The sequence below is a fragment of the Eupeodes corollae genome, chromosome 2 (assembly GCF_945859685.1).
Source record: "Eupeodes corollae chromosome 2, idEupCoro1.1, whole genome shotgun sequence".
Classification (NCBI taxonomy): domain Eukaryota; kingdom Metazoa; phylum Arthropoda; class Insecta; order Diptera; family Syrphidae; genus Eupeodes; species Eupeodes corollae.
Window position 1 is genome coordinate 92,134,409 of NC_079148.1, and position 26,464 is coordinate 92,160,872.

The 26,464-nt window shown below is 37.4% G+C and overlaps 4 protein-coding genes across 4 annotated transcripts; 1 reads left to right on the top strand and 3 right to left on the bottom strand.

Annotated features, from left to right (window-relative positions):
* Positions 1–567: 567 nt before the first annotated feature.
* Positions 568–5,051, bottom strand: LOC129945117 (uncharacterized). Its single transcript, XM_056054777.1, has 2 exons — positions 2,560–5,051; positions 568–2,386 (listed from the first exon to the last, which is right to left on the bottom strand). Exons 1-2 carry the CDS (start codon positions 5,049–5,051, stop codon positions 568–570), a joined length of 4,311 nt encoding a protein of 1,436 aa, XP_055910752.1.
* A 2,399-nt stretch (positions 5,052–7,450) lies between these two features.
* Positions 7,451–9,510, top strand: LOC129947550 (sodium channel protein Nach). The gene is made up of 6 exons (XM_056058152.1): positions 7,451–7,707; positions 7,764–7,967; positions 8,030–8,766; positions 8,943–9,060; positions 9,116–9,225; positions 9,295–9,510. Exons 1-6 carry the CDS (start codon positions 7,526–7,528, stop codon positions 9,420–9,422), a joined length of 1,479 nt encoding a protein of 492 aa, XP_055914127.1. The 5' UTR covers positions 7,451–7,525; the 3' UTR covers positions 9,423–9,510.
* LOC129947551 (WD repeat-containing protein 74) lies at positions 9,436–19,659 on the bottom strand. The gene is made up of 3 exons (XM_056058154.1): positions 19,483–19,659; positions 18,387–19,416; positions 9,436–9,604 (listed from the first exon to the last, which is right to left on the bottom strand). The coding sequence occupies exons 1-3, from the start codon at positions 19,568–19,570 to the stop codon at positions 9,502–9,504; spliced, it is 1,221 nt and encodes a 406-aa protein (XP_055914129.1). The 5' UTR covers positions 19,571–19,659; the 3' UTR covers positions 9,436–9,501.
* A 5,383-nt stretch (positions 19,660–25,042) lies between these two features.
* LOC129946572 (farnesol dehydrogenase-like) lies at positions 25,043–26,053 on the bottom strand. Its single transcript, XM_056056813.1, has 2 exons — positions 25,425–26,053; positions 25,043–25,361 (listed from the first exon to the last, which is right to left on the bottom strand). Exons 1-2 carry the CDS (start codon positions 25,992–25,994, stop codon positions 25,170–25,172), a joined length of 762 nt encoding a protein of 253 aa, XP_055912788.1. The 5' UTR covers positions 25,995–26,053; the 3' UTR covers positions 25,043–25,169.
* Positions 26,054–26,464: the final 411 nt, after the last annotated feature.

Here is a 26,464-nt window from a genome sequence, read left to right on the forward strand (position 1 = left end):
TACGATTAGAGTATTTAACAATTGTTTTGCATGTTGTTAGTACTAAAAAGTAACGAGTTTGCATCAGGACAAACACAGGGTGTTCTTTTAAAATAAAATGCCTACAGCTCGGCCATTCTGATCGTATAATCGTCCCGATTACAAACTTTATAAAAACATCATTACGATTACATTAAGTCATAAATACATAAATACAAAATTTTCGTTCATAAATGAGGTATACGACTACCTTTGTAAAAAAACAAAACAATACAGTACAGTAAATATTTCATGTTTTTTTTTTAAATAAATTGTTCATATTTCATAAAATGAAAAGTTAAGAAAACTTATTAATTAAATTATATTGAGTTACATATAATATCATATTCGAAAACATAAAATTCTTTTTTTTTGTTGATTGAATAGTTAAAACATACATTTTTCTTTTAATTAAATTAATTATTCAAGATATTGAATTGAATAATTAAAAGAATTATTTAAAAGCTTAATGGATAAAAGTTCATCGATATAATTAGCATGAGTGCAGCAAGTGTAATTAGATTTATATCATAACTCATGTAAAAAATATTAATTTTTAGAAGCACATTCATGAAGTTCATCACCTTTCAAGTCAATATTCGGAGTCACATATAATTTCATATTACTAGGAGAACATATACCCTTATACGGTAACCTGGTTAACTGTAGTCCTTCTATATCACCTATGGCATACCTATGATTCGGAAGTACTTTTTTAATTTCATATGGACCACGAAACTTAGCTAACAGTTTTTTGTTCGTCCCTGGAGTAGTGTCTATGTTCTTAATCATGATATAATCTCCTTGCTTATATTCCGTTGGACTTTTATGACGGTTATCGTAGTATAATTTGTTTTTTAATTGCTCTTTTTCATTTTTTTCCTCAGCTTCTTTTCTGATCTCATCTAAATTTATTTTATCAGAACCTAAATTGTTTACCAAAAACTCTTTAACTTTATCGCAAAATTTTCCTTTCTGATCTCTACCAAAAAGTAAAGTGCTTGGTGTAAATCCGGTACTTCTATTTACGCTGTTATTTATGGCGAACTCAACCTTTTCAAGATGCTTGTCCCAATCAATTGTAGTATGCGCTTCACATTCCTTTGCAAGCATTGGTGTAATTATGCGGTTAAGCCTTTCCACCTGACCATTAGATTGAGGGGTGTGCGTTGCAACCTTGACATGCTGTATGTTGTTGTCATTCAAAAACTCCGAAAATTCTTTGGATGTGAAACATGTCCCGCGGTCAGATATGATTCTGTTCGGCCTCGAAAAATTAGCAAAATATGATTTTAAGCATTCTATAGCTTCTTTACTTGAGGTACTTTTATTTGGATAAAGCTTAGTAAATTTGGTAAAGCCATCAATCATCACGAAAATATGTTTTTTATTGGAACGCGAGTTGGAAAATGGACCAAGGTGGTCTATATGTAGCGTATCAAAAGGTATGTTCCCTTTTGGAATCGGATGGAGAACACCTTCTGCTTTCCCAGATTCAGGTGAAAAGTAGATGCATTTAAGGCAATTTTTGACAACGGTTCTAATTTTGTCCTTCATATGGGGAAACCAATAAATTCGAGATATGTGCTCAAAGCACTTGTCAACTCCCAGATGACAAAGGGCTTCGTGATGAGTCCGGACTACTTGCTCTTCCATGTGAGATGGAACGTAAAAAAGTATATTATCTTTTGATTTCCTATATATCAATCCATCAACCATATCATAGTGAGGACTTTCAGACTTAATCAACTCACTTGCAATCGCTATTATTTTAGGATCTTGTTTTTGGGCAGCGGCAAGTACAAACTCAAAGGATTCGTCATCAATGTGCAAAATGTTAAAAGATCTACTGAGAGAATCAACATGAGACATTCGATCACTCTTTCTATGCTCCACAGAATAGTCGTATGCTTGCAACTCAAGAGCCCATCGGGATATGCGAGGATTCAAAGTTTTTTTGTTTAGTGTTAAAACAAGAGCTTGGCAATCCGTTACGATTTTAAATGGAATGCCAAGTAAATAAATTCGGAAACGCCTTAGAGCATAGACTATGGACAAGGTTTCGAGTTCGTAGCTATGGAACCTACTTTCAGCTTCAGTCGTACGTTTGGAGAAATAAAACACTGGATGGAATTTACCATCACTTTGCTTTTGCAACAACACGGCTCCAAATCCATGCGTGCTGGCATCGCAGTGTAGTTCCGTAGGACTATTCGGACTATAAATTGACAAAACTGGCGCTGAAATCAGTTTACTTTTTAAAAGGTTAAAAACGGCTTTTTCTTTTGGACCAAAGACAAATGTTGCATCTTTCCTCAACAAATCATAAAGTGGTTTAGCTTTGTTGGCAAATTGATTTATGAACTTCCTAAAGTAGGAACAAAGTCCAAGAAAACTATGAATGTCTTTAGTCGAAGTAGGTAGCGGAAAATTTTCTATGGCTTTTAAATTTGTTTCATTAGGACTTTTTCATTAATTTTGTAACCTAAATAGGTTATCTCATCTTTTAAGAAGACACATTTATCCAATCTGAGTTTCAACCCTTTAGTGACAACTATATTAACTACTTCTTTTAAAATATCAATGTGTTCCTCAATTGTTTCTGTCGCGATGAGGATGTCATCAAGGTACGTCAACACTTTTGATTGCTGTATGAGTTTACCAAATAAATGCTTCATGTAACGCTCGAAAACAGAGGGGGCGTTCTTAAGCCCAAACGGCATTTTGGTGAACTCATATTGTCCAATAGGTGTCGTAAATGATGTGTATTTTCTTGATTCCTCTTCAAGTGAAACATGATAAAACCCATTTTTCAAATCTAGTGTAGTATAGTATTTTTTATTTTTCAATCGGTCGATGTTATCTTCAATTAAGGGTAACGGATAATTATCACGCAAAGTTATTTTATTAAGTTCCCTATAATCAATACATAACCTAAACTCTTTATTTTTCTTTTCAACGAGTACAATTGGAGACGCGTATTGAGAATTTGACTCGCGAATTATGCCTTTGCTTAAAAGATCCTTAAGAATTTTCTCTAGCTCGATCTTATGAGAGTATGGTAACCTTCTAGGAGGACAATGAAACGGAATATCTTTTGATAAAACAATACTCATTTTAAATTCATTCTCATCAGGCACAACACAATCTAAACTCGTATCAAAAGCTGGTCTGACTACATTTTTAACACTTTCTTGAACACTAAATGGCAAATCTGAATTAACCCTAATATCTAACTCTGATTCTTCATCACATAAGTTAATGTTATAAATTTGTTTAATAAAGTTAACCTCTTCACTTAATTTACTTACATGCGGACACTGACATTGACTTGAGGACGACAAATTCATGCAAACATGCGTTTCTGGATACGGATTTAACGACGACAATGTTACATCTGATGAACGATTACACTCCACGACGTTGTTTGGTGACTCCGACAAATTTACGTTTATATCACCTTCACCTTTAGTTTCACATCTTGTAAGCACCATACCAATTTTATCGATGAAATTTCGTCCAAGAACAGCTGGATAACTCATGGAATTGTTTTCAACTACTAAAAGAGATAAATTTGTGTTTAAATTTTCAAAAATTATAAAAGTATTAACACTTCCCAAGACTTGGAGCGGGCTATTGTTGACTCCAAAATATGACTGACTATTTTTATCCAGAGGTAATATCAACGACGGCGGCAAGTATTTTTCCTTGATGAAGCTTATTGGACTCCCTGAGTCCAAGAGTGTTGTGAGTACAGATGAACATTCAAAGCCGCTCTCAATGAATCGATAAGAAATCTGCTTCTCAAAATTGTTGGTTTCTAGGCTGCATCGTTGTTGGAATCTGCTTTTTTCTCGATTAAATATTTCTCTGGCTTCTCGGTGAATTTGTTGGTTGGATATTTGTTGGTAATCTTCAATGCTGTTGGCCTTGAGTGTCAAAACTGGTTTATCTTTCAAACAATTTTTAGCAATGTGACCACGTGTACCACATTTAAAGCAAGTGAATTCTTTTTTTTGATAGAAATTGCTAACAGGTGCATCGACTGCCTCTCTCTCAACATTCTTTTTTAATGGAATGTTTCTGTGCTTGTTTCGATAATTATGAGTCGTACTAGGCTTGTATGTTAAATTGTCACGTTCACGGCTGTTGTTCTTAAATTTCTCGTACTTTCTGAGTGCGCTTTTGAGTTCTTCGATATTATTGGCATTATAGAGAATACTCTTATTAATCTCCACATCAGATATGCCCTTGATTATAAATTGGATTAAATCCTCCTCCTCGATCGGATTATGTGAAGCAATTTCTTGCATTGAGAGCACATATTGTTGTATGGTCTCGTCACGACGTCGTTTTCTCGCATTAAGCTCACTGAAAATATCTGCTTTAGTTACGATTCGTTTAAACTCACCCATTAGAGCATTTCTCAGTTCAGTCCACGTTCGAGTTTTCAAAGATCGTATGAAAATTCTTGCAGTTCCAATAAGGAGCCTTTTTCCGAAAATGAACTTGGTACGGTCGTCCAGATGGAGGGTTTCAGAATATTCCTCAAAATGTTCGACCCATCTGTCAATTGGAAAGTTGTCATCCCCACTGTATGGACACATTAAGTCTTCCATGTCTTTGAAACTACTAGAAACATGTGGCCTTTGACTTGGATTTTCATGAGCGGCGTCTTCAATCTGCAGTTGCTTCAGCTTACGCCTGAGTAGAATAATCTCTTCTTTCTTCTTGCATGCTTCTCGCAGATTATTTAGCTCTTCATCGATGTCATCACTTTGTTCTGCAGGTGGTTCTCCTTCAAGCTCAGACCCATGATCGTCAGAAGATTCTGACTCGTTGCGGTTACGCTCAGGCATGAAATCTTTTGCAAGCTTTTGCAGGTCTTCCTTGGTATAACCTCTAACTGCGTCTTGAACTCTCATTTTAAGCATCGCTTTTGTGCCATCGGTTTTTTCGTTAATTGATCGTAAAATGTCTTTAAGAATAGCAACTTTTGCTTTATTTAGAAAATTATCAAATTCTTCCGACATATTTATGCGAAACACTTTATAAGTTAAAACTTTTTATTATTTTTAAATAAACGTTTTGAGTATCAGATCTCACTTCTGAATTTTGTAGGGAATAATCTTCGGCAAACGATTGAAACACTTTATTCGAGCTTGTTCATGTATAGTTTTATTCGATAAAAAGAGGACAAATATTAAGCGAAGGTTGTATTTATAGCTTCAAATAATTTATGTATAACATACATAGCTTACGGGAAGATCATACGATTAGAGTATTTAACAATTGTTTTGCATGTTGTTAGTACTAAAAAGTAACGAGTTTGCCTCAGGACAAACACAGGGTGTTCTTTTAAAATAAAATGCCTACAATCCGGAAAAATTTTCGAATCGATATTTGACCGTGTTTCCCTTTGAAAAGAATTTTTTAGAGAAAAAAAAGTGTAGCGCATTTACATATGTTTCTATAGAATTGTATTTTTTTCTATTTTCCGGACGGAAATTCATTTTCCTGAACAGCTGATACTTTTATGTTCAAAAGTGAAACGAATCGTTTTACTGAATTTCACACAATTCCAATGACACATTTTTGTCAGTAAAAACTTTTCGGTGGATTTCAATGAAAACATTTTTTTCAATGACAGACATTTTTAAGGATAGCTATAAACGACCTGACCTGCCAACAAAATTCCAATGTTTGTTTTCAATGATGAAAACCAATGATAGCTATAACTGCGCCTAACACAATGGAAATAACGGTTCTTTTTGAAATGTAAATTGTTTACTGTAATAATATTGAGAGATCCAGAAATGGAGGCTTCTCATAAAAAAGTACCTCTTGAAGTAAGAAAACTGATCTTTAAACTAAGAAACGACGGAAAAAGTTATGCTGAGATATCGTCAACTATTAGTAGACCACGGTCTACAGTTCAATATGAATTAAAAAAATATGTGAAAAATAAAAGCTTTGAAGTGGATCCAGGAAAAAAAATACTAGACGCTCATATGGAACGAAAAATTGAAAGAATGGTAAAGGCTGATCCCAAGTTAAGTGCTCCTGACATAGCTGTTGCCATTTAAGCAAATGATGGAATATCGCTTAACACTCAAACTGTTCGGAACTTTCTGCATTCAAAGGGATATAATGGTCGCACGGTAGAAAAAAAACTTATATTTGAAAAGCAAACGTTTCAAAACGCTTGAACTATCCGAATACATACGTTTCGAAACCACATGATTTTGGGAAGAATGTGTAATTCCTTGACGAGAGCAAGTTTAATGTATTTGGGTCGGACGGTCGCAGATTTGCGTGGAGGAAACCAAACACAGCATTAGATGTGAAGAATTTGCAATCAATGGTGAAATATGGAGTCGGAAATGTTATGGTCTGGGGAGCTTTGGGGTCCAATGGCGTGGAAATTTAGTTTTAATAGAAACAACAATGGGTAAAAACAAATATTTGCAAATTTTAAAAGAAAATTTGAAAGTCAGCGCTTTAAAAATTGGCCTTAAAGACGACTTTTTACTTGTGCAAGTAGTACAGACTGTCATGCGAGAGGTCTTGGGTTCAACCCCTGCCTTGCTACCTAAAGGTCCATAAAGTTGTAAGTCTCTAGGCCCTGGTTCTTTATGGACTGTTGCGCTACCTAATTTATTTTAAGACAACGATCTTAAACATTCATCAAGGATAATAAAGGAGTGGCTTCTCTATAATGTTAAATCGCAATTGCCTCATCCTCCCCAATCCCTAGACCCTAATCCCATTGACCATCTTTGGGATTATTTAGGAAGAAAGGTCCGAGAATCAAAAATGAGTAATAAAAGCCAGCTAAAAGCCGTTTTATTGGAAGAATTTCGTCGGAAGTCACTTTAGAACTAGTTCTCTCTATGAACAATCGCCTTCAGGATATGATAAAAGCGAAAGGTTATCACCCTCGCTACTAAAACTTACATATATAAACATAATTAAGCTTTTAATCACTGTACGTTAAATTTTTTAACCTTTGATTTCCTACTTTGCCTAATTTGTTGCATTTTTTTTCTTCAGGAAGTTTGTACTAATTTATTTTGTTTTGTTTTTAATCCTCATATAATAAACAATACCAACATTGAAAAAAGAATGGTTGCAAATCTGTTTTTCTTTAAATACCTTACCTATTTTTTTTGAAGAATCACCTGTACCAACAATTTGTTTATATAGTGCATATATCTTTTATATAATATACCTTTTTATTCACATATTCATGTTGAAAAAAAGCTCATGCATACCTGTACATGAATTAATTATGCACGATTTAATTATGTCTTAATGAGAATCACATTCAACGTTGCACTAATTGTATATTTTATGATTTCCATTAACAATACTTAACCAAATTATAATTACACCCCATTCTCCTTGTACTTAGGTACCTATAAAAGGGCCAAGTAGTTATTTCGAATCATTCAAATAAGGATTTCCATGTGATCGATTGTAGACATTCAGCGTTTAGTAAGAAAATATGACAACTTCCCGCAAACTAAATCACAGAGCAACTTTAAAGAAAGTAAAAAATGTAAAGCAATGCTCCTGGACACAAAAATTGCGTCGAGCACTTCATGATACTTTCTTTGAGTACACCAAAGTGACCAGAGTGAATGGTATATGGATGCTAAGAGAAAATCGCACTAAGGGTTTTATGAGGTAGGTAAAATTCTAGTTCCTAACCTTTTAATATTATTGAATGGCTTTTTATTAAGATTTATGTGGACTAACTTGCTGTTGGGACTTCTTTTCCTTGGGGCTTACTTGTCTTTTCAATTGTGGCTGAAATTCTATTCATATCCTATTTTGAATACAATTGGAACAGATCTTTCAATCACCGATGTTGCGTTTCCAGGCATAACTGTATGCAGCCCTAAGGTTGTAAACTTCGAAAAAGTTCAACAATACGTTAGAAAATTGTATACATTTAAAATCCAAAACATAATTAAATTCTTAAAATTTTCAATTTGTACCATTTAAGAATAATTCCTGACGGTTTTGAATACCATGATGTATTGGAAGGATTCGATTTTATTAACGCATTTACCGATCAAAATTGGGTATCTAACAATGCTAGCTTTGAAGCAACAGACAGCGTCATTGCTTTCAACAATATAACCATTTATGAAGCTGCCTTGGAAGTGAGTGCCGGATGTGAAGATTTCTTTCAACATTGCTTTTGGGGAGGAAAAGAGTTTCCATGCAAACAAGAACATGACTATCTCTCTTTTGTCCCGTCAACTTCTTACCTTGGACCATGTTGTTCATTTAACTACAATCCAAGAAATGAGTCCTATGTCCCTTTTGCAGCGAACATTTTCGGTATGGATGGTGGATTGAGTTTTATCGGAAAAGAAGGCTCCGAAACAAATCTTTCAACTGGATTAATTGTTCTTGTTCATCATCCCATGGACTATACTACAGAAACTGCAGCTTCAGTTACCATAACTTCGAAGTTTGAGTCGTTTGTTGAAATCATGCCAACATATCAAAGTTCTTCGCTTGAAGTATTGGAATTGGCCAAAACAAAACGAGATTGTCTCACATCGTCTGATGTATCGCTTAAAACCTATCGGCAAGCTGCATGTTTAGTCGCGTGTCAGGTTGAAGAGATTTTCAGAACATGCGGATGTCATCCATATCATTTACCAACTGTCAATAATGAAGTTAATAATGAATGCAAGCTTAAAGATGCTGCCTGCTTTTCAGCCAATTTTGGTTCGTAAAGTCAATTGTTTTAAAGTTGGAAATAGAATTTAAAATATAATTCTTGTTTCAAGGTCATTTTGATCTTCCTATCTTTATTTGTTTGTTCTAAATAATTTTTAAAATTTGTAATGCTTAAGAAGTTTACTTTTTAAAAAAATGTTCATTTAATTTTTGATTTACTCTAGATAATTTTAAGAGCCTCAAATGCGAGCATTGCCTTCCAAATTGTTTTGATGTCACTTATAAGACGCTCTCTTACAACACCGACCTTAGGCAGCACAATTTTTCTATTAGCAGTCTCTAGTGAGATCCTCTAAGTAACTGTAACAATAAAAATAATATAATTTATTGTTTTTAGCCGTAATGATGAAGTAAGTGAAGGAAGTTTTATCGGGCGGGTCTATATGGCTAAACAAGCTGTACCATCTGTTCGTAAGGTTACTGTGATGTCATGGATAAGTCTGCTATGTAAACTTAAATCATTCCTTCTTAAAGCCTTTTAAATATACTTGTACCATAAATTTTTTATCTTTGCAGCTGATTTAGGCGGTGTCTTTAATCTTTGCCTTGGCCTTAGCATTATTTCGCTTGTGGAATTTATTTATTTTTTTACTTATGTTTTCTATAAAAACTTTAAGCTTCATGGAGTTCTAATGAAAAACTAAAAAAAGAACAACATAGTTTTGAAAAAAAAATCAACTTTAATATGTAATTATTTCTAAAGCACAAGTAATAATTTTCTACTCAAACATCCTTTTTCTTCTTTTTATTTTTCTTATTTTTGCCTTCAGCTTTTCTTTTAACTGTGGATTTTTCCTTCTCATCTTCATTGTCCGAATCTTTGTCGCTGAAATAAAATAAGAAACGAAATAGATTATTACATAAACAATAAAAAGTAAATATTTATATTTTAGTTATAAGAGATTAATTTCCAGCGAGTGCAAATTTAGCCGAAAGTATAGTGCGAGTGTGTCAATTCGTAATTGATAGTTCAACATTTATAAGAGTTTTGATAATTGAGGATTTTGTGAATAAAAACGAAAATAATTTCAATATTTATAAAGATAACATAATAAATGAAAGTCTACACTCGCAATAGAGGTAAATACAATAAAAGGTAACTTGCTAACAAAAAAGTGCCTTGCTTAAGTATAACTGCACCTGAAAAAAATGCGTTTTATAGAAAACTTACAATAGGAGTGACTCCTTACTATTTTTTTTAGAGTAGAAAATAAAGTACCGTTATTCCCTTTCCTAGCAAGCGGCGAAAATCTTAAATGCCTCTGATGCATCATCGGGGACTGAAAGGACACCGCAGCAAACCGCTAGCGTCGAATGGGCTAAAAGGATACTTGCTACAACAAAGACCAATAAGGACTCTACGTACAAAAACGAAAGGTCTCTTGAGGGGGCCGTACGGATACCAAAACGGCCTCGGGTGCACAACACCAGCACTCCCCTAAATCCAATCAAGAAACAATCCAGTTTCAGTGAAGTCGCGAAGGGCAAAGTCGTGGTTGCGGTCAGTGACAGGAGCGATGATGATGGCACAATATCGGCTGATCGTTGGCAGTTGGTCAAGGTTAAGCTCTCGGGTGGCTTTTTGAGCATTTTGAGGGAGCTTCCAGGACCACTTCCTTCCATAAGCGATGGGGGTTGGCATCAAGCCCATGTCAAACTCATAGTTTGTGGCGACCAGAGGTCTTGTGACCAATACAAGCTCGCTGTCAGCCGGTTAGGTGAAGTTTGGTTAGGTGCGAATTTCGAGGTTGTCGCTGTGGAAGACATTCCCAGCAGACCTAGAGCCCGCATCTGGATACCGATTGAACCTGCTGGTATCGAGGACATTCTCGAGATGGTCAAAGTGTGTAACCCGTCCCTTCCGACGCATAACTGGAAAATAGCCAAGCTAGAGGAGGTGAAGGGTCTTTATAGGAGCGCCATTGTGGTACTCAATAAAGAATCCTTGGCTCCTCTAGCCCTAAACGAGGGTTCCATAAACTATAGCTTCGAATCCATTCAAATTCGAATCTATAAAAAAGATGAGGTTAACGCGAAGGTGAATTAGTAGTTTTTAGGCCTGGGAAGTCGTCTTCCGAACAGAGGGTGACGATGCACCCATGCCCTCTCCAATCGCGACTCCATCCTCTTCAAAAGTCGTAGACCGTCCATCCTTAATGGAGACTGAGGACGACCTTAACATGATCCTTCTGAGCGAGGACGAACTCTTGGGTTCATCCTCAGACTCAGAGGATCAGAACAAACCCGTGGTGGAGGTTTATCTGCCTAATTGTAGTCAAAATGCTGCACTAATTGTAGTCAAAATGCTGCAGTTAGTACAGATTAGTCTCCAACACTCCAAAAAGGCCTCGGCCTAACTTCTTCTCCGTCTGGCAAGAAACGGGGAAGACATTGTCCTGATCCAGGAGCCATGGATTGTGGGATCCGTTGTTCGAGGACTCAGGACTCCTGGGTACTACACACTGTGTGTGACAGATAAAGGTGAACCTAGATCTTGCATACTAGTGAAACGTAGCATTAACGTATTTTTACTCCATCATTTCAGTGACAAAGATGCCACCGTAGTTAGGCTGGAAACAACCAAAGGAAGTTTCTGGCTAGTGTCGGCGTATCTTGGCCATGACCACATTGGTCCTCTACCTGGAAAAACCCTGGAGAAAGTCGTCGCTGAAGCGTACGAATATCAATGACAGAGGTGAGTCTCTTTTTGATTATATTCCTGGCACTAACCTCTTAGTAAGGAATGTTAGAAATGAACCAACCTTCATAACTAAAACTCGACAAGAAGACTTAGACATAACTTTTGTCTCAGATAGCATACGTCATATGATCTTGGACTGGAAAGTATCCAAAGAACACTCGTTCTCTGATCATAGATATATCCAGTTCAATATAAATGTGGATGATAACCCGAGTCCATTGACTTTTCGAAACTATCGGAAAACTGACTGGGCTTCATACAGGAACTCATTACAGAGTTTCCTAGAACCTGGACTATCTAGTCCTTCCTCTAACGCTAATGAGCTTGACAACAAAGTCAATTGCTTGTCCACTTATACTTAAGAGGAAAGAGGAAACCACAATGGTGGGCCTCTGAGCTTGACTCGCTCAGGAAAGAATGCAGGAAACGTTTAAACCGGGCCAAAGCCGCAAGACTAGCCACTGGGACTCTTACAAAGAATCCCTAAGAATCTACAAGAAGGCACTAAGGAAATCCAAGCGATCTTCTTGGCGATTCTTCTATGGCACGATAGAATAAACTTCTGAAGCCTCTAGGTTACGGAAAATTCTTTCAACAAGTGCAGCTATGCCAAGCTGCTTGAAAAATGCAGATGGCTCCTGGACAAATTCGCTCACTTTCCTAGTAGTTCTTTTACCGAAACTTGCAACAATTATATACGTTCAAATTCAAATACAACATGTCCACAAGGTCTGATCACAAGGGACAAGCTACAATGGGCTCTCAACTGCTTCAAACCATTTAAATCTGCAGGACCAGATGGAATAATACCAGCCGAGTTACAAAAGACTTCTGACATAATTGCACTAATCCTTGAGGCAATTTTTACCAGTTGTCTTTACCTGGTCTATGTTCCCTCAGCATGAAGAGAAGTTAAAGTTGTTTTTATACCCAAAGCAGGTAAATGCTCGCAAGTCAATCCTGAAGATCTACGACCTATAAGTCTATCATCATTCCATCTTAAGACCTTGGAAAGATTGATTGATATCCACTTCTGTCTTCGTCTCAACATGCCTACTGTAAAGGTAAATCGGTGCAAACAGCCTTACACACTTTAGTACGCACTGTCAAATATCCCTTCCATAATAAAGAGTTCACTATGGTTGCTTTTCTTGACATCGAAGGTGCCTTTAACAACGTGGACACATCTGCAATCCCCTCTCCTCTGGAACCTAGTGGTGAATGAAATCCTAACTAGTCTGGATGCGGAGGGTTTCAGAGTGATAGCCTATGTGGACGACGTTGCTATAACAGTTTCAGGAAAGCATCTTAACATCCTAAAAGAACTCTTACAAAATGCCTTGGACAGACTAATACTTTAGGCTGATCTTAGATAAAAAACTAATTGGAAACGCAACATACAGGAAAGAGTCAAAAAAGCTACTGTAGCTCTCTTTTCTTGCAAAAATGCTATTTGGTAATAAATGGGGTTTACAACCCAGAATCACGCATTGGCTATACACATCGGTAATCGGACCGATTTTAATGTACGGTGTGGTAGTATGGTGGACTGCTTTAGAGAAAAGTATACACAGGGATAAGCTAAATAAAGTCCAACTTTCAGCTTGCCTACGTCTTGCCTCGTCTGCGGAACTGGACACCTTGCTCTACCTTACACCTCTTGACATATTTAGCAAACAAATAGGTGCAAGCTCTGCTATTTGCCTCTATGCTTCGTCGCAGTGGACTAACAACAACATTAGCCACTCCGTAATTCTAAGGTACTTAGAATCAATTCCAAAGCACACAGACTACACCATCCCCCAACTACAATTCGTCAGAAACTTCCAGATTTCTATGTCTACCAGATCTTTTTGGGAGAATAGGACATTCTTGGAGGATGAGTCAATCCATTTTTACACAGATGGGTCAAAAACAAAAGAAGGGGTTGGTGGAGGTGTGTACTCTGAACGACTGAAATTAAGTCTCTCATTCCGACTTCCCGATTAAAGAAGTCTTGTCTTGGCTCAAAGAAAACGTGATATCAACATCTGATATCCGTATTTTCTCTGACAGCCACACCGCTATCAAATCTCTGGACTCTGTCTCTACAAACTCTATAACAGTCCATAACTATCGATCATCTCTAATGGAGATGGCACAACAGTTTAATATTCACCTTTGCTGGGTTCCGGGCCATAGAGATATTCCAGGTAACTGTAAGGCAGATGAACTCGCCAGGAACGGTACAATATAGCCCATTCTACCACGTTTGGCAAGTACTGGCCTTCCAATCGCTACTTGTAAATTGATGCTAATGCAAGACGCTGTGAGGAGGGCAGGCACCAGGTGGAACAACATCACCACGTGTCAAGTCACAAAAAGCATCTGGCCAACACTGGATTTAAAACGTTGAAGGTGCTTGCTCACTCTTAGCAGATCGCATATAAGCTCGATAATAGGTGTCATAACCGGACACTGTCTAAAAGGAAAGCACGCCATGAGACTAGGCGTATTCTCAAATGACTTTTGCAGAAGCTGCATGGACGAGGAAGAGGAAGAATCGGTTCTTCATCTTCTCTGCATATGCCCTGCTCTAGCTCGAAAACGCAAGAATTACCTAAGAGAATTCTTCTTTAACGATCACGTTTCGTAAGAGACTCACTCAAGCTGGTTCCATTGAGCTTAGGAGGAAGCCTCAAGATTCATGTGGTATCACAATGGGCCATTAAACTGGCCTAAGTGTGTCCGTTTCCATCTTGGACAGCCACTATAACCTAACCTAACCTTATACAAATTGCAATACCAGGTTGGACCTGAATTACATCCTAGAACACTGCCCCGCATTTCAACCCATAATCAAAAATTTATTTAAAAATAAATGTATTTATGAAATTTTCCAAAACCCTAGTGCGCAAATATCGACAAAATATCAGTTTTTCTTTTAAAAGCAAACATTTTAATTTAAATTACAACTAAAGTAAGAGCCAATAGTCTCCGCAGCTAGGCTCGTTACTCTAAGTATTACCATGTTATTTAAATTACCTGTTAAAAAATAAAAATAATAATATTTTTTTTTCCATCACTGTAGCTGCTTTTACAAGATTAAGGAAAGGAAGAAATCTATCTTGAAAAACGGCACAGCATAGTGTTGATTCTAGAACGAGCTTTTCCGCAGGACAACAAAAGCCTGGAATCAGAGGGAAAATGTGAACCTATTACCATGGCCATACATATTCATATTCTCCTACATATTATCCAGGTCTGAAAATTATTGAAAACGCGTGCGGATGGTTTTTTTTTTATACCTTTAATATGCCAAAGACACAGTGTGAGCATTAGGAAAAGAGGGAAGGGTTGGATAGGAGGTGTCGGTGTACATTGGTTTTAAATTTCTGAACATTGCAATGACAGGGAAAGATAGAGCGTGGCAAGGCGTTCCACATTCGCGTAGTACGGCTAAAAAAAGAATCTCTGTACTTCATAGTACGGCCGAAGTTGGGCTCAAGGGTTAACTGATGGGCATTCCTAGAAGCGCGGGGTTAAATTGTTTAAGGGGAGGAATGCAACTGGCTATTTCACTAGAGCATAGTCCGTTAAAATAACTGTAAAAAAGGGTGAGGCAAGAAACCTTGCGTCGATGTTCGAGTGATGTAAACGAGTTGATGATGTTAATGTCACCAATCATTTTAAAAGCTCTTTTTTGAATACTGTCCAAGAGGCTTAAATAAGTTACTGGAGCACCAGCCCAGAGATGAGAGTTATATTTAAGTTTCGGACGTATATAGGTTTTGTAGATTGTAGCCAGATCAGACGGAGAGAAAAATTTCTGGCAACGTCTGAAAAAACCTAGACATCTTGCGGCATTTTTGGCAACATCGCTCCACAAAAGGTGGTTGCTGATGCACATTCCGAGGATGTCAAGATTTTCCGTTTCGTTGATGCAAATGCCACTCATAGATAGTGGCAAAGACGATTTATCTCGCTTTAACGATGCAAGACAGCATTGCGTTTTCGAAGCATTAAATTCCACACGATTTTTTAGTCCCCATTGTACAATGCTGTGTAGGTCGGAATTTAATGAGCTAATCATATTTTTTGCCGTTGCAGTTCCACATCCGAATGAGTCTGGAAACGAATATGAAAAGCTAAGAGTGCTATCGTCAGCGAAACAATGTATTGGATTAGATGTAGCAGACAAGAGATCATTTATAAAAATGAGGACGAGGGTCGGAGACAAAACGGAGCCCTGGGGCACACCAGCGTTTATTTTATGAGTTTCAGACTTGAATCCGTCCAAAACAACTTGTATTGAACGGTTCGAAAGAAAATTTCTAATCCAACGAAGAAGAGATTCGTCGATACCGAAAGCACGCATTTTCGATAAGAGAGCAAGATGGCAGACTTTATCAAATGCCTTTGAAATATCAAGTGCAATAATCTTACTTTCTCCAAAACGATGTAAAGATCTGTTCCACTGTTCAGTGAGATGAACCATGAGATCACCAGTGGACCTATTGCTTCGAAAGCCGTATTGCCGGTCATTAAGAAGCTTCCGTTCCTCAAGATATTTCTTAAGCTGATAATTAATCAGTGTTTTCATGACCTTAGAAAGTAGGGACGTTAGTGCTATCTGTCGGTAATTTGTGGGAGAAGAAGATTCACCTGTTTTTGGAATTGGCTGAACAAATGCAGTTTTCCAACTAGTCGGAACGAGCCCAGAAGAATAGGATAGATGGAAAAGCTTACGCAGTGGTTTTGCTAGCGTGGAAGAATACCTCTTCAGAATATTAGCGGGGATACCATCTGGGCCAGCGGATTTATGAATGTTGAGATCTTTAAGAACTCTCGCCACAGTTCGAGTACGAAAAAAGATTGGTTCCATAAATTCATTTACGCGTTCAAGAACTGGGGGAGTCATGACACTATTTGGTAAGGTGGAATTTTCGGCGAACTGCCTTGCAAATAAGTTGGCTTTATCAATAGAGCTAACTAAAGGAGTGTCATTGACAACAAGCGTAGGAACCGAGGAAGAGGAAGAATTCCTCATGTTTTTTACAAATGACCAAAAATTCTTACTGCCTTTGGGACATTGCAATATTTTTCGCCGTAATTTTTGGTCATGTAAAAATTTGGTCCTTCGAATATAGGCGTTGCAGGCCTTCCTGGCTTGCTTAAACTTTTTCCGGTTTTCCTCAGTTGGGTTGGCTTTAAAACACCGGAAGCTCACCTCTTTCTCCTTGATAACCTTTTTGCAGCTCGAATCGAACCATGATTTAACCTTGGGTTTAATACTTTACCCCTATTCGGGATAAACGTTTCCATTCCCAAATGAATCATACTAGAAATCATATCTGCACTGGAGTCTACGTCGCTACCGAGGAAGCATAGCGACCAGTTAAAGATCCTAAAGAAATTATTGAGACCGTTCCAGTTGGCTTTCTCGTACTGCCAAACAGTTCTCTTTGGAGCTCTTTCTTTAACTGGATTTGTTTGATACGAGAAATTAGCAGATATAACACTATGGTCAGATGTGGCTAGAGGCGTCAATACACCGATTGTGTACTTATCAGCATCAGAAGTGAGAAACAAGTCAACGTCTGATATACGAGTAGGCTCATTGACAAGCTGAGTAAGATGGTTAAACTCAGCAAAAATCTCAGCACACATTCCTTCGGGCGCTGTCTGGCCCGAATGGCGAAGCCACGAAGAATTGTGAACATTGAAATCGCCCGTAATAACGATTTCAGTGTGAGGATACAGGGAGACAATTCTTTGTATGGAGTCAGACAGAGCATCAAATTCCTGAGAAGTTGAAACTCTGTCCAGGTTTGGGCTCCGATAAAGAAAACAATAGTGAATGATTTGCTTATTCACGGAAAGTTTTAACCACATGAAATTAAAAAGGGAGTTGGTACAATGACCGTATTGTGGTAAAAGTTGATATGCAACATCATTCCTAATATATATGGCGAGACTATGGTGTGAGAAGAATAATGGCACTAAGCAATACCCATGAATAAAATATTCAGCAGGATCGGAATCTTCACCTACTTCGGTTTCACTCAATGCCAAAACAGCTGGTCTGTTAGAATTAATGTGGATGTATACAGACAGAAAATTCGATCTTAGCCCACGAACATTACTATAATCTACTCTTAAATAACCAGTCATTGCAATATAAAAAAAATCTTAAAATCAAAACAAACGAACTTCTAAGTATATTAATGTATAAGATTATTTAAAGATCTTTACAATACAACCTCACTACTAGTGTTATGCCTTTAGTAGTGACGTTGAATTGGTCAGGACCCTGACAATCAAAACAGTAATCTACAATCCATTTGTTGTTGAATGAACCAACACATACACACCATTTCAAGAAAAGTCTACGAAGGAGGACGGCATTACCAAAAAACCGAAGAGATTATTGAATCCATAAAACGGTCGTAGGCCCAAATTGTACTCAATTATCTGACAGAACTCTATGAATCCATACACCATAGGTTACTTGAAGTAATTCAGAAATCAGTACGCAGCACACAATTCTAAAAATTATTTTTATTCATTCAATATAACCAGTATTTGCCTAAACCATAGGATAGGACTTTTCGTTATTTTCTTTACTTTAAAAGGTATTAGAGGTAGGGTAGAATTTGTAAAAAACGAAAAAAGCTTGTCAATATTCATGAGACTTGAAGTGTAATTCTTTGAAATGGAAAGAATAGATTGTAATCTGAGGGTCTACATTTCTTACTCTTATTTTTCGAATAATAAATAATAATATTATAAAACCTTCCTACGAAGCAATCGTCACCCTCCGAGCCTTCAACAAATAAAGCATTGGGCGGTCATGAACACAGATCATATTTTTCAACAAACAAGAACGTCGAAAATTACTCAAGAAAGTATCACTAAAACAACTCACCCAACAGTTGGCATATTATTGAAGATCTCATCATACTCTTCATCTTTATCTTGTGGTTCGTCAGCATCGTCATCAGCTTCTTCTTCATCTTCGCCCCTTCCAACTCTAACCAGGACACTCTCATCATCTTCATTCTTCTCTTTTTCTTCACCCTTTCGAATCAAGACTCGTGTGGCTTTTGATTTAACATAACACTGATACATCATGACACAGGAATCTGTATGATGCACTCGAACATAACGATCCAAGCAAGACGACACGAGATACTTTCCACTTTCATCTAAATGTAAATCGCTAATGCTCCCAGTGAATCCTTTGTAGGTATGAACGAAGTTCTTCATACGGCGTGTGTCGAAGGCTTTTAACGCCCCCATCGTGGTTCCAGTGTAAATGTAATTATCTCTGGCTACTAGGGTGGCAAAGCTCATTTGATCTTCGGTAGCGTACTTTTGAACTGGCCTCCTCTGAGCACGGGTGTCGTATAATCTCACGTAGCCGTATCTGGAACAGGTAGCAACGGTATTGGCGTCAATGAAGCCGACGTCTGAATCCCAAGTTGGAACTTCCAACTGCAGGAAGTCGTTGGGTAGGTTTTTGGATGAGAACACCTGTTTGCCAGCGTCCATATCGAAGATCTTCAAATTGTTTTGACGGCCTTTGCCCCCAGTGGCAACTAGTTTCCTTTCAACCTCACACTGTCGTAGATGGGAAATATTATCGCCTGCTGATAGTTCCATGTCATCGCCTATTTGTTGTTTTTGGATCTTTCCAGTGCCAAAGGCTGCAATCAATTGATTGTCATATCGACACAGACCGACAACGGGGGCATCTAACATTTCGATGTTAGCCGATGCCGTTTGTGTCTGCAAAGAGAAGACTTGGACGAATTTACTCCCTCTTCCAATGAGTACTTCCGATTTGTCTTCATTTCCAAAACTCAGGGCTGTAATGCGGGAATCCTTGTCTAGTACGGCAATATCTTGAAGATTCTGCTGCAGGAAGGGTTTATCATCGTTGTTAACTACGATTTCTGTTTAGTAAATAAGTTAGATACTTTAAACTTTGTTTGATTTATAATTCTAGTGGGAGTACTTACTTTTGAAGGAACCAGTGTGAGTTCCTACGTAAATTTCATGGTTTTCTGTGTAATTAGGATTTTTTAAATTTGCAGTCGTCCACTTCATTTTGATGATTTTTATTGAAAATGCGGAATACGCTCGCACTAAACTTTTAAAAACACACGTGCGTTGCGTGCATCACCACCGGAGGAACATCTGTCATGTGTCAAATTCTAGATGTCAGTTTTGTTTTTATTTGGAAGGGTGTGTTCGCAGAGTATGTTCTTAGTATAGAAGAAATTATGCTCTAAGCACATGTACATGCATTTAAAACCATTCTCACATATGGGATTATGATAAAAGTGTGCAAAACAAAACTTTAGAATGTAACACGTTGACAGGTCACTTTTAAACGAAAAAAATTAGTTATTGCGACAGGAAATCATATGGTGTTTTCAAAATTGGTTGGGGTTACCCATTGAGTGGAAAGTAATGTACATTTCTTCATGTTGCCTACAAGTTTAGTAACTTTCCTGAATTCTACACTTCCGTTTTTTTTAACTGGGTAAATTGACTGTTTGTTGAGGCTGTGTCAAGCTATTCCAAGTTAAAATTAAACTTTATAAAATCGAAAATCAACCGAAATAAATTGGCTTTAGTTTACTTTGAGTTGCTTTTTATGGAAAGACAGAAACAAGGCAAATAAGTTTTTAAAAACTTTTATGAAAAAATATATTTCCGGATTTTCTTCAAATAACGAAACATTTAATTATGAAAATGTATCTTTCACGATTGAAAATTTCGTTAAAGCACCATTTACAATCAATTTTATTTGATAAAAGTCAACTCAAAGGATCCAAAACACAAAAAGAAATCCAAATGGTTGCTCGCAACTTTAATTTGGTACATGAGTTGTGCAGTGGGTGACTAGTCTCACTTAAAATGCAAATTTATAGAACCCCCTGTCTCAACCTTATAGTTGTTATGGGAAATTAAATATTAGTGTAGTAAAATGAATACGTTTTATAGTTTAGGAGCTTTAACAAGCTAGGCTACCCATTAATTCAGTGACGTTATTCTATTATAAGCCAAGCTTATGTTGACATAATCTATTAACTTCTTAGTAAACTGTTTCAATTTTACGGCGATTTTTTCGAAAAATTGTTTCAATTGTTTCATTATAAAGGGAAATGGCATTTTTTTTCTTAAGTCGTTTTTTCATATAGTTTTCAAACTAAGATGTAAAAAATAAAAATCTGAGGGACTTAACAACATTCTGTGGCCACATTTCCAATTTTTTTTAGAAAAAATAAAATATAGCACACTTTATAACTAATCTAAAAGCAAAAGTGTATTTTTTTTTTACTTTAAGTTTTTAAATAACAAGACTTCAAATGGTACATCGATGGAAATGTACCCCATTTTTTTACACAGATTACCTATTTTCTTACGTATGCATTGTTTTGCTGAAGGATGACTGCCTGCCTATGGCATTAGTGGTTTTGGAGTAGAGTTAACCTTCCGAGTTGTTATTGAAGACATTTAGAAGAAGATATATCAATATCAGTAACAAAGAATTAGATTACAGGAAGACCCATCATTTTTCGAAAAAGGGATGGATCCTCCAACTTACATAACTTGCTCCAACTTACATAACGTGATCTTCAAAATTCTCATATTATGTTTGAGGGAGAACGGATCCCTGTATCAGTTTAAAGTTATTGTACTGGGCTTTTGAATGGAATGATAGTTGGTCATTTCGAGCTGCTATAAATTTTAATGGTGAAGCTATTCAGCCTTTTGACGGAAAAGCCTGAAGGATCAATATCATCATCAATATTAGGAATGTCCTCCACATTATGCTTTGTCTATGCGTGAATATCTTAATAATAGGTAAACATCCGTCCTATGCTGGTGTAGAATGCCTTGCCACCCTCTATTTATTTCTTAAATCTGACCCTGATAAGTACACTATTAGTGCTCTATCTCCTCTAGGCAAATCTTACCATTGTGTTATCTGCAAAAAATCTCTAATTGAAGAAATAGCGCCTAGGAGACCCGTTTGGCAATACGAGAAAGCCAACCTGGACGGCCTCAATAACTATTTCAGGATCTTAAGCTGGTTAATATGCCTCCTCGATAGCGACGTTGACTTCAACGTTGATCACAATTTTGATTCTCCTGATAATGAGAACTTTCATCACGAAGAGGGTTAAAAATATCAGAAATAAAGAAAATGCATGGCTTGATTCGAGCTGTTAAGAGGTTATTATCGTTAAGGAAGTAAGTTTCCGTTGTTTTAAAGGCAATCCAATTGAGAAAAATCGGATTAAGTTCAAGCAAGCCAGGAAGGAATACAACCTCCATTTTCCACCGGACAAATTTTCGTATGGCCAAAAATAACGGAAAAAAATACTGCGATGTCCCAAAAGCAGCAAACATTTGTAGTCGTTCGTGATTTTACGGTACCCATCTTTCGCAAGAGTCTGAAGAGATCGTATCACACATAAACCTACTGGTCCTAATAGTATCCCGTTATTGCTCTGAAAAGGTGTTCTTCAACGCTGGCAAAATCACTGTGTAAGTATTTTCATCTTTCCTACTCATGTCCAGACCAGCATCGAAAGAGGTGAATTCTCATCACCCTATAATTACCGAATGATTGCACCTACGTCCTTTCTATCCAAGGTAATGAAAACGCTGATTGAATATTAGCTCACGAAATATCTCGAAGATCAAAAGCATCTTGATGACCGGCAGTATGTCTTTTGGAGCAATAGGTCCAGTGGAGCGAATATATTTAAATAGTTTTGGAGAAAGTAAGATTATAGCACTTGATATTTTAAAAGCAATTGATAAAGTCTGGCATTATGCTTTCTTATCGAAAATGAATCCCTCCTTCAGTGAATTAGTAACTACCTTTACAGGACTTTATTTTGCCATATCAACTTTCTCATTTTTATCAATGATCTCATGTCTGCTACTTCTATTCGAGTACATTGCTTCACTGACGATAGTACTCTCAGCTTTTCGTATTCGTTTTCAGACTCACATAGCTGTTCTTGGGATGTGGAACTGTAACGGAAAAATATGATAGGCTCATTAAATTCCGACCTTTTAACCATTGATCGATGGGGAATAAAAAACCTCATGGAATTGAACGCTTCGAAAGCCCAATGCGGTCTTTTATCCTTGAAGCGAGATATATCCCCATTGTCATTATATATAAATGGCACTTGAGCAATGAGTCTGAACATTTCTATATTCTTGGCATGTGTATAACCAACAAACTCTTGTAGAACTATCACATACGTGACGTCTTGTATGTTAAAGAACAGAGATTGGTTCTTTAAACGTACTACGTGAATGTGGACTGCCTTATCACACTTTCTCTTTTCCAGTCATTGCAATGTTCGGGAATTTAAAACCAGTGTACCCTCTAACTTACTTAAGGTGCTCGCCTCTAACTTACTTAAGGTATTTAAAACACTTTGAGTGTATTCTAGTTAAAAAAATAGATCCAGACGTCAAGCCCTCCTGAATCCTCTGAAAATTTAAATAATCCATGATTTTCAAATGGTAGACTTGTGCATTCAAGAGGACACAAGCGTCCACAGGTTTTTCTCAAAGCCCACCTCTGTCTATCAACTCCTACCCTCACCTCCCCGCGGTGAACATCGGGTGCTTAGTACCTCAACTGGAGATTGGATTCTAACCCCAGTGTAAGGTTGTTGGGGGCAGAAAACGAGAGAGGGGGGAGAAGTGTTTCCACTTATGCACCTTTCCTTATCCAGACGGCAGCGGAAGAATTCTCGAGGTGGAACCAACGGTAGCGTCTACAGTTGCAGTAAGGTTGAACTACTTAGTGAACACCTTGTGGGGCTTCTTTGACATATTCGGAGCCCAGGCTTGTAAGGACCGGTTTATCCGGCTCCCCGTCCTAGGGATCTGGCCCTCCACGTTGGGGGTTGTGCCGTTGGAGTGACTTCCTGGCCACGTACAAAATACCTTACTTACGTAAAAAATACCTTACACCAACAAGCCTCGGATACGGACGGATACACTGTTGACAACCCACGTAAACGAAATAATGACAGCGAACTTCGGATCTGTACGTGGAATGTTAGGTCCCTTAACAGACCATGTGTAGCCGAACAACTAGCGAAAGCGCTAAATTGCTGCAAAGCAGATATTACCGCCATCCAAGAAGTGCGATGGGATGGACCGGCAAACGCAAACTCCTGATCAATCAACCGTCAACCAGATTGACCACATTGCGATCGACGCACGACACTTCTCCAGTATAATGTCCGAACATTCCGAGAGGCCAACATTGACCGAACCACTACCTCGTTGTAGCCAAGGCACGGCTACGGATATCTTGATCTATGCCAAAACAAGGAAATACAAATACTGTGAGAAGATTCGACGCTAGACGGCTACAATCGCAAGAGACTGCTATGTCCTATTCTGATCGAGTCTCCAATAAGCTCTTAAGGAGCCCTATGCTGCCTGCATTAAGCATTAAAAACCAGTGGCAACATTGCCTTGCAGCCATCAAAAATGCCGCCTCTGAAGTGCTAGGTTTCACACGGCCACCACAGCGAAACCCCTGGTTTGATGATACCCACCATCTCTTTATTGATTTTAAAGCCGTGTATGACACCATCTACAGGGAAGAGCTCTACCGAGCAATGTCTAGTTTTGGCATCCCTGTCAAACTTATCCGTTTGTGCAAAATGACGATGGAGAATGCACGCTGCTCTATCAAGGTCGGAAAAGATCTCACTGATGCATTTGATGTTAAATTAAGGTTTTAGACAAGGCGATGCACTGTCATGCGACTTTTTCAACATCGTTCTGGAAAGAATTGTGCAAAACTCAACCGTCAACACTAGAAGCACAATCTGCCAAAGGTCCATCCAATTACTCGGATACACAGATGATATTGACATAATTGGAAGATCAAAGCGTGATGTCATTGGAGCAGTTTTGAGCATTGCGACGAAAGCGAAGAAGATGGGTTAAGTGATCAATGCGGGCAAGATCAAGTATATGCTGTCATCAAAAAAGGACACTGAAAAACTACATCTTGGACAAAACGTCACCATGGACAGCTATCCCGGTTCTCATTTATGTCGCTGAGGCCTGGGCCCTGTCAAAGAAAGATGAGAGCGTCTTAGGATGCTTCCAGAGAAAAATTCTTCGGGAACCCGAGACTCAAGTAGCGCACTCAGGTGGGTGAAGGCCTTAACCAACTTAGCATGAGAAACTGGATACAGGTAGCTAGGAACCGATCTGGCTGGAGACGCATGTTGGTTGAGGCCGAGGTCCGCTCCGGACTGTAGCGCCACCTTAAGTAAGTAAATAAGCCATTTTTTCCGTTTCAGAGCAGGCATAGGACTATGAGTATGTAGTTTCAAAAATATGTACAAATTAATTATATGGTTGTTAAACCAACTGCAAATATCGTTATCGTTAGTTATACCACTTCGCAGGATAAAATAAAGATGGCGTTAATAAACTAGTTTTTTTGTAACCTTTTCACCTAAATCTTAGTTGATTAAATTTATACATATTAGAGTCTACACATTTTTAATTACATTCATTAAAGGCTTTATTTTTCTCCTTCAATTTGTTAGATAGTATTTTGTACCTCAATAGTTCATTATAAATTCAATTAACGTTACCATCTCCATCTCTACGCGGACGTTAACAATTACTTTCAATATCTCTGTCCAGTTGGCGTTATTATCAGTTCACTGATTGTCACATGTTTTGGAGATGCAAGTATAAACAAAATTGCCCTCGAAATATCCTCCACTCGAAGTATGGTCTCGGATGCCATGATTCTATCTGCACACGGATGCTTCGCTGAGTGTGCCAATTCCGTTTTCACCAGTCCAGGGCTGATACTCTAATGAATATTATAAAAACAAACTTTAAAAATCATAAAGTTTAAATTTCAAGACAAACTTACGGAAATTCTTATATTTTTTTCATTTATAAGTTCCTGCTTCAAGACTTCTGTTGTAGCTTTTAAAGCATGTTTGGAAGTCGGGTATAAATTATAGGTCAACGATGCCAGGCTTGCTGGAATAGTATGGCCAAGTATACTATTGACATTAATAATATGACACTCTTCACCGAAACTGGCCTTCATTAGACGATGAGCTTCTTTAGTGCAATACACATTTCCCAACAAATTCACTTGGATCAACTCTTTTAATCCTTCTTCATTGCCTTCGGTAAGTATTCCGGAAAATTTTAATATTCCTGCGTTATTAATGAGGATGTTGACTTTGGAAAACTTATCACTTATCCATTTAAATGCCGATTTGATTGATTCTAATTTCGAAATGTCACACTCACACGAATGAAACGACCCTCTTCTAAATTGTAATTCATCTTCTAATGCCTTCATTTTGTTCACACGCCTTGCTAAACCAATAACTATAAGACCAGCCTTGACAAGGTCCTTCGCTATCTCTAAACCAATGCCCGAACTTGCCCCGGTTACAACCGCTACTTTGCCTGCCCAACGCTCCATTTTAGACTAAGATTATTAGAATGCAATAAAAAGCTTTACACTTTCAATGATCTTTCTAAGATGTGTATGAACTACATAAGTATTTTATGTTTGATTTTTATTTTGCAAATAATGCAGTTATTGATCTTAATAAATGATCTCAAATTACGTTAAATTCAATTTATCATATAACTCAAAACATTTGTGTGATGGTTGAACTTTAAAAGCAGTCTTCAAAAATATCGATCCGGAAAAATGTTTGAATCGATATTTTACGGTGTTTCCCTTTGATAAGAAATGAAAATTGTGTACTGATCGATCGGAAATCACACAAATTTTTTTTTTAAAGTGTAATTATAGTTTTGTTTTTCTCTAAAAATTTATTTTCCGGACGGAAATTTATTTTCTTGAACAACTGATATTTTTAAGAATGAAAGGAATCGTCGTACTGATTTGTGTTCCAATTTCATACAATTCCAATGACAGATTTC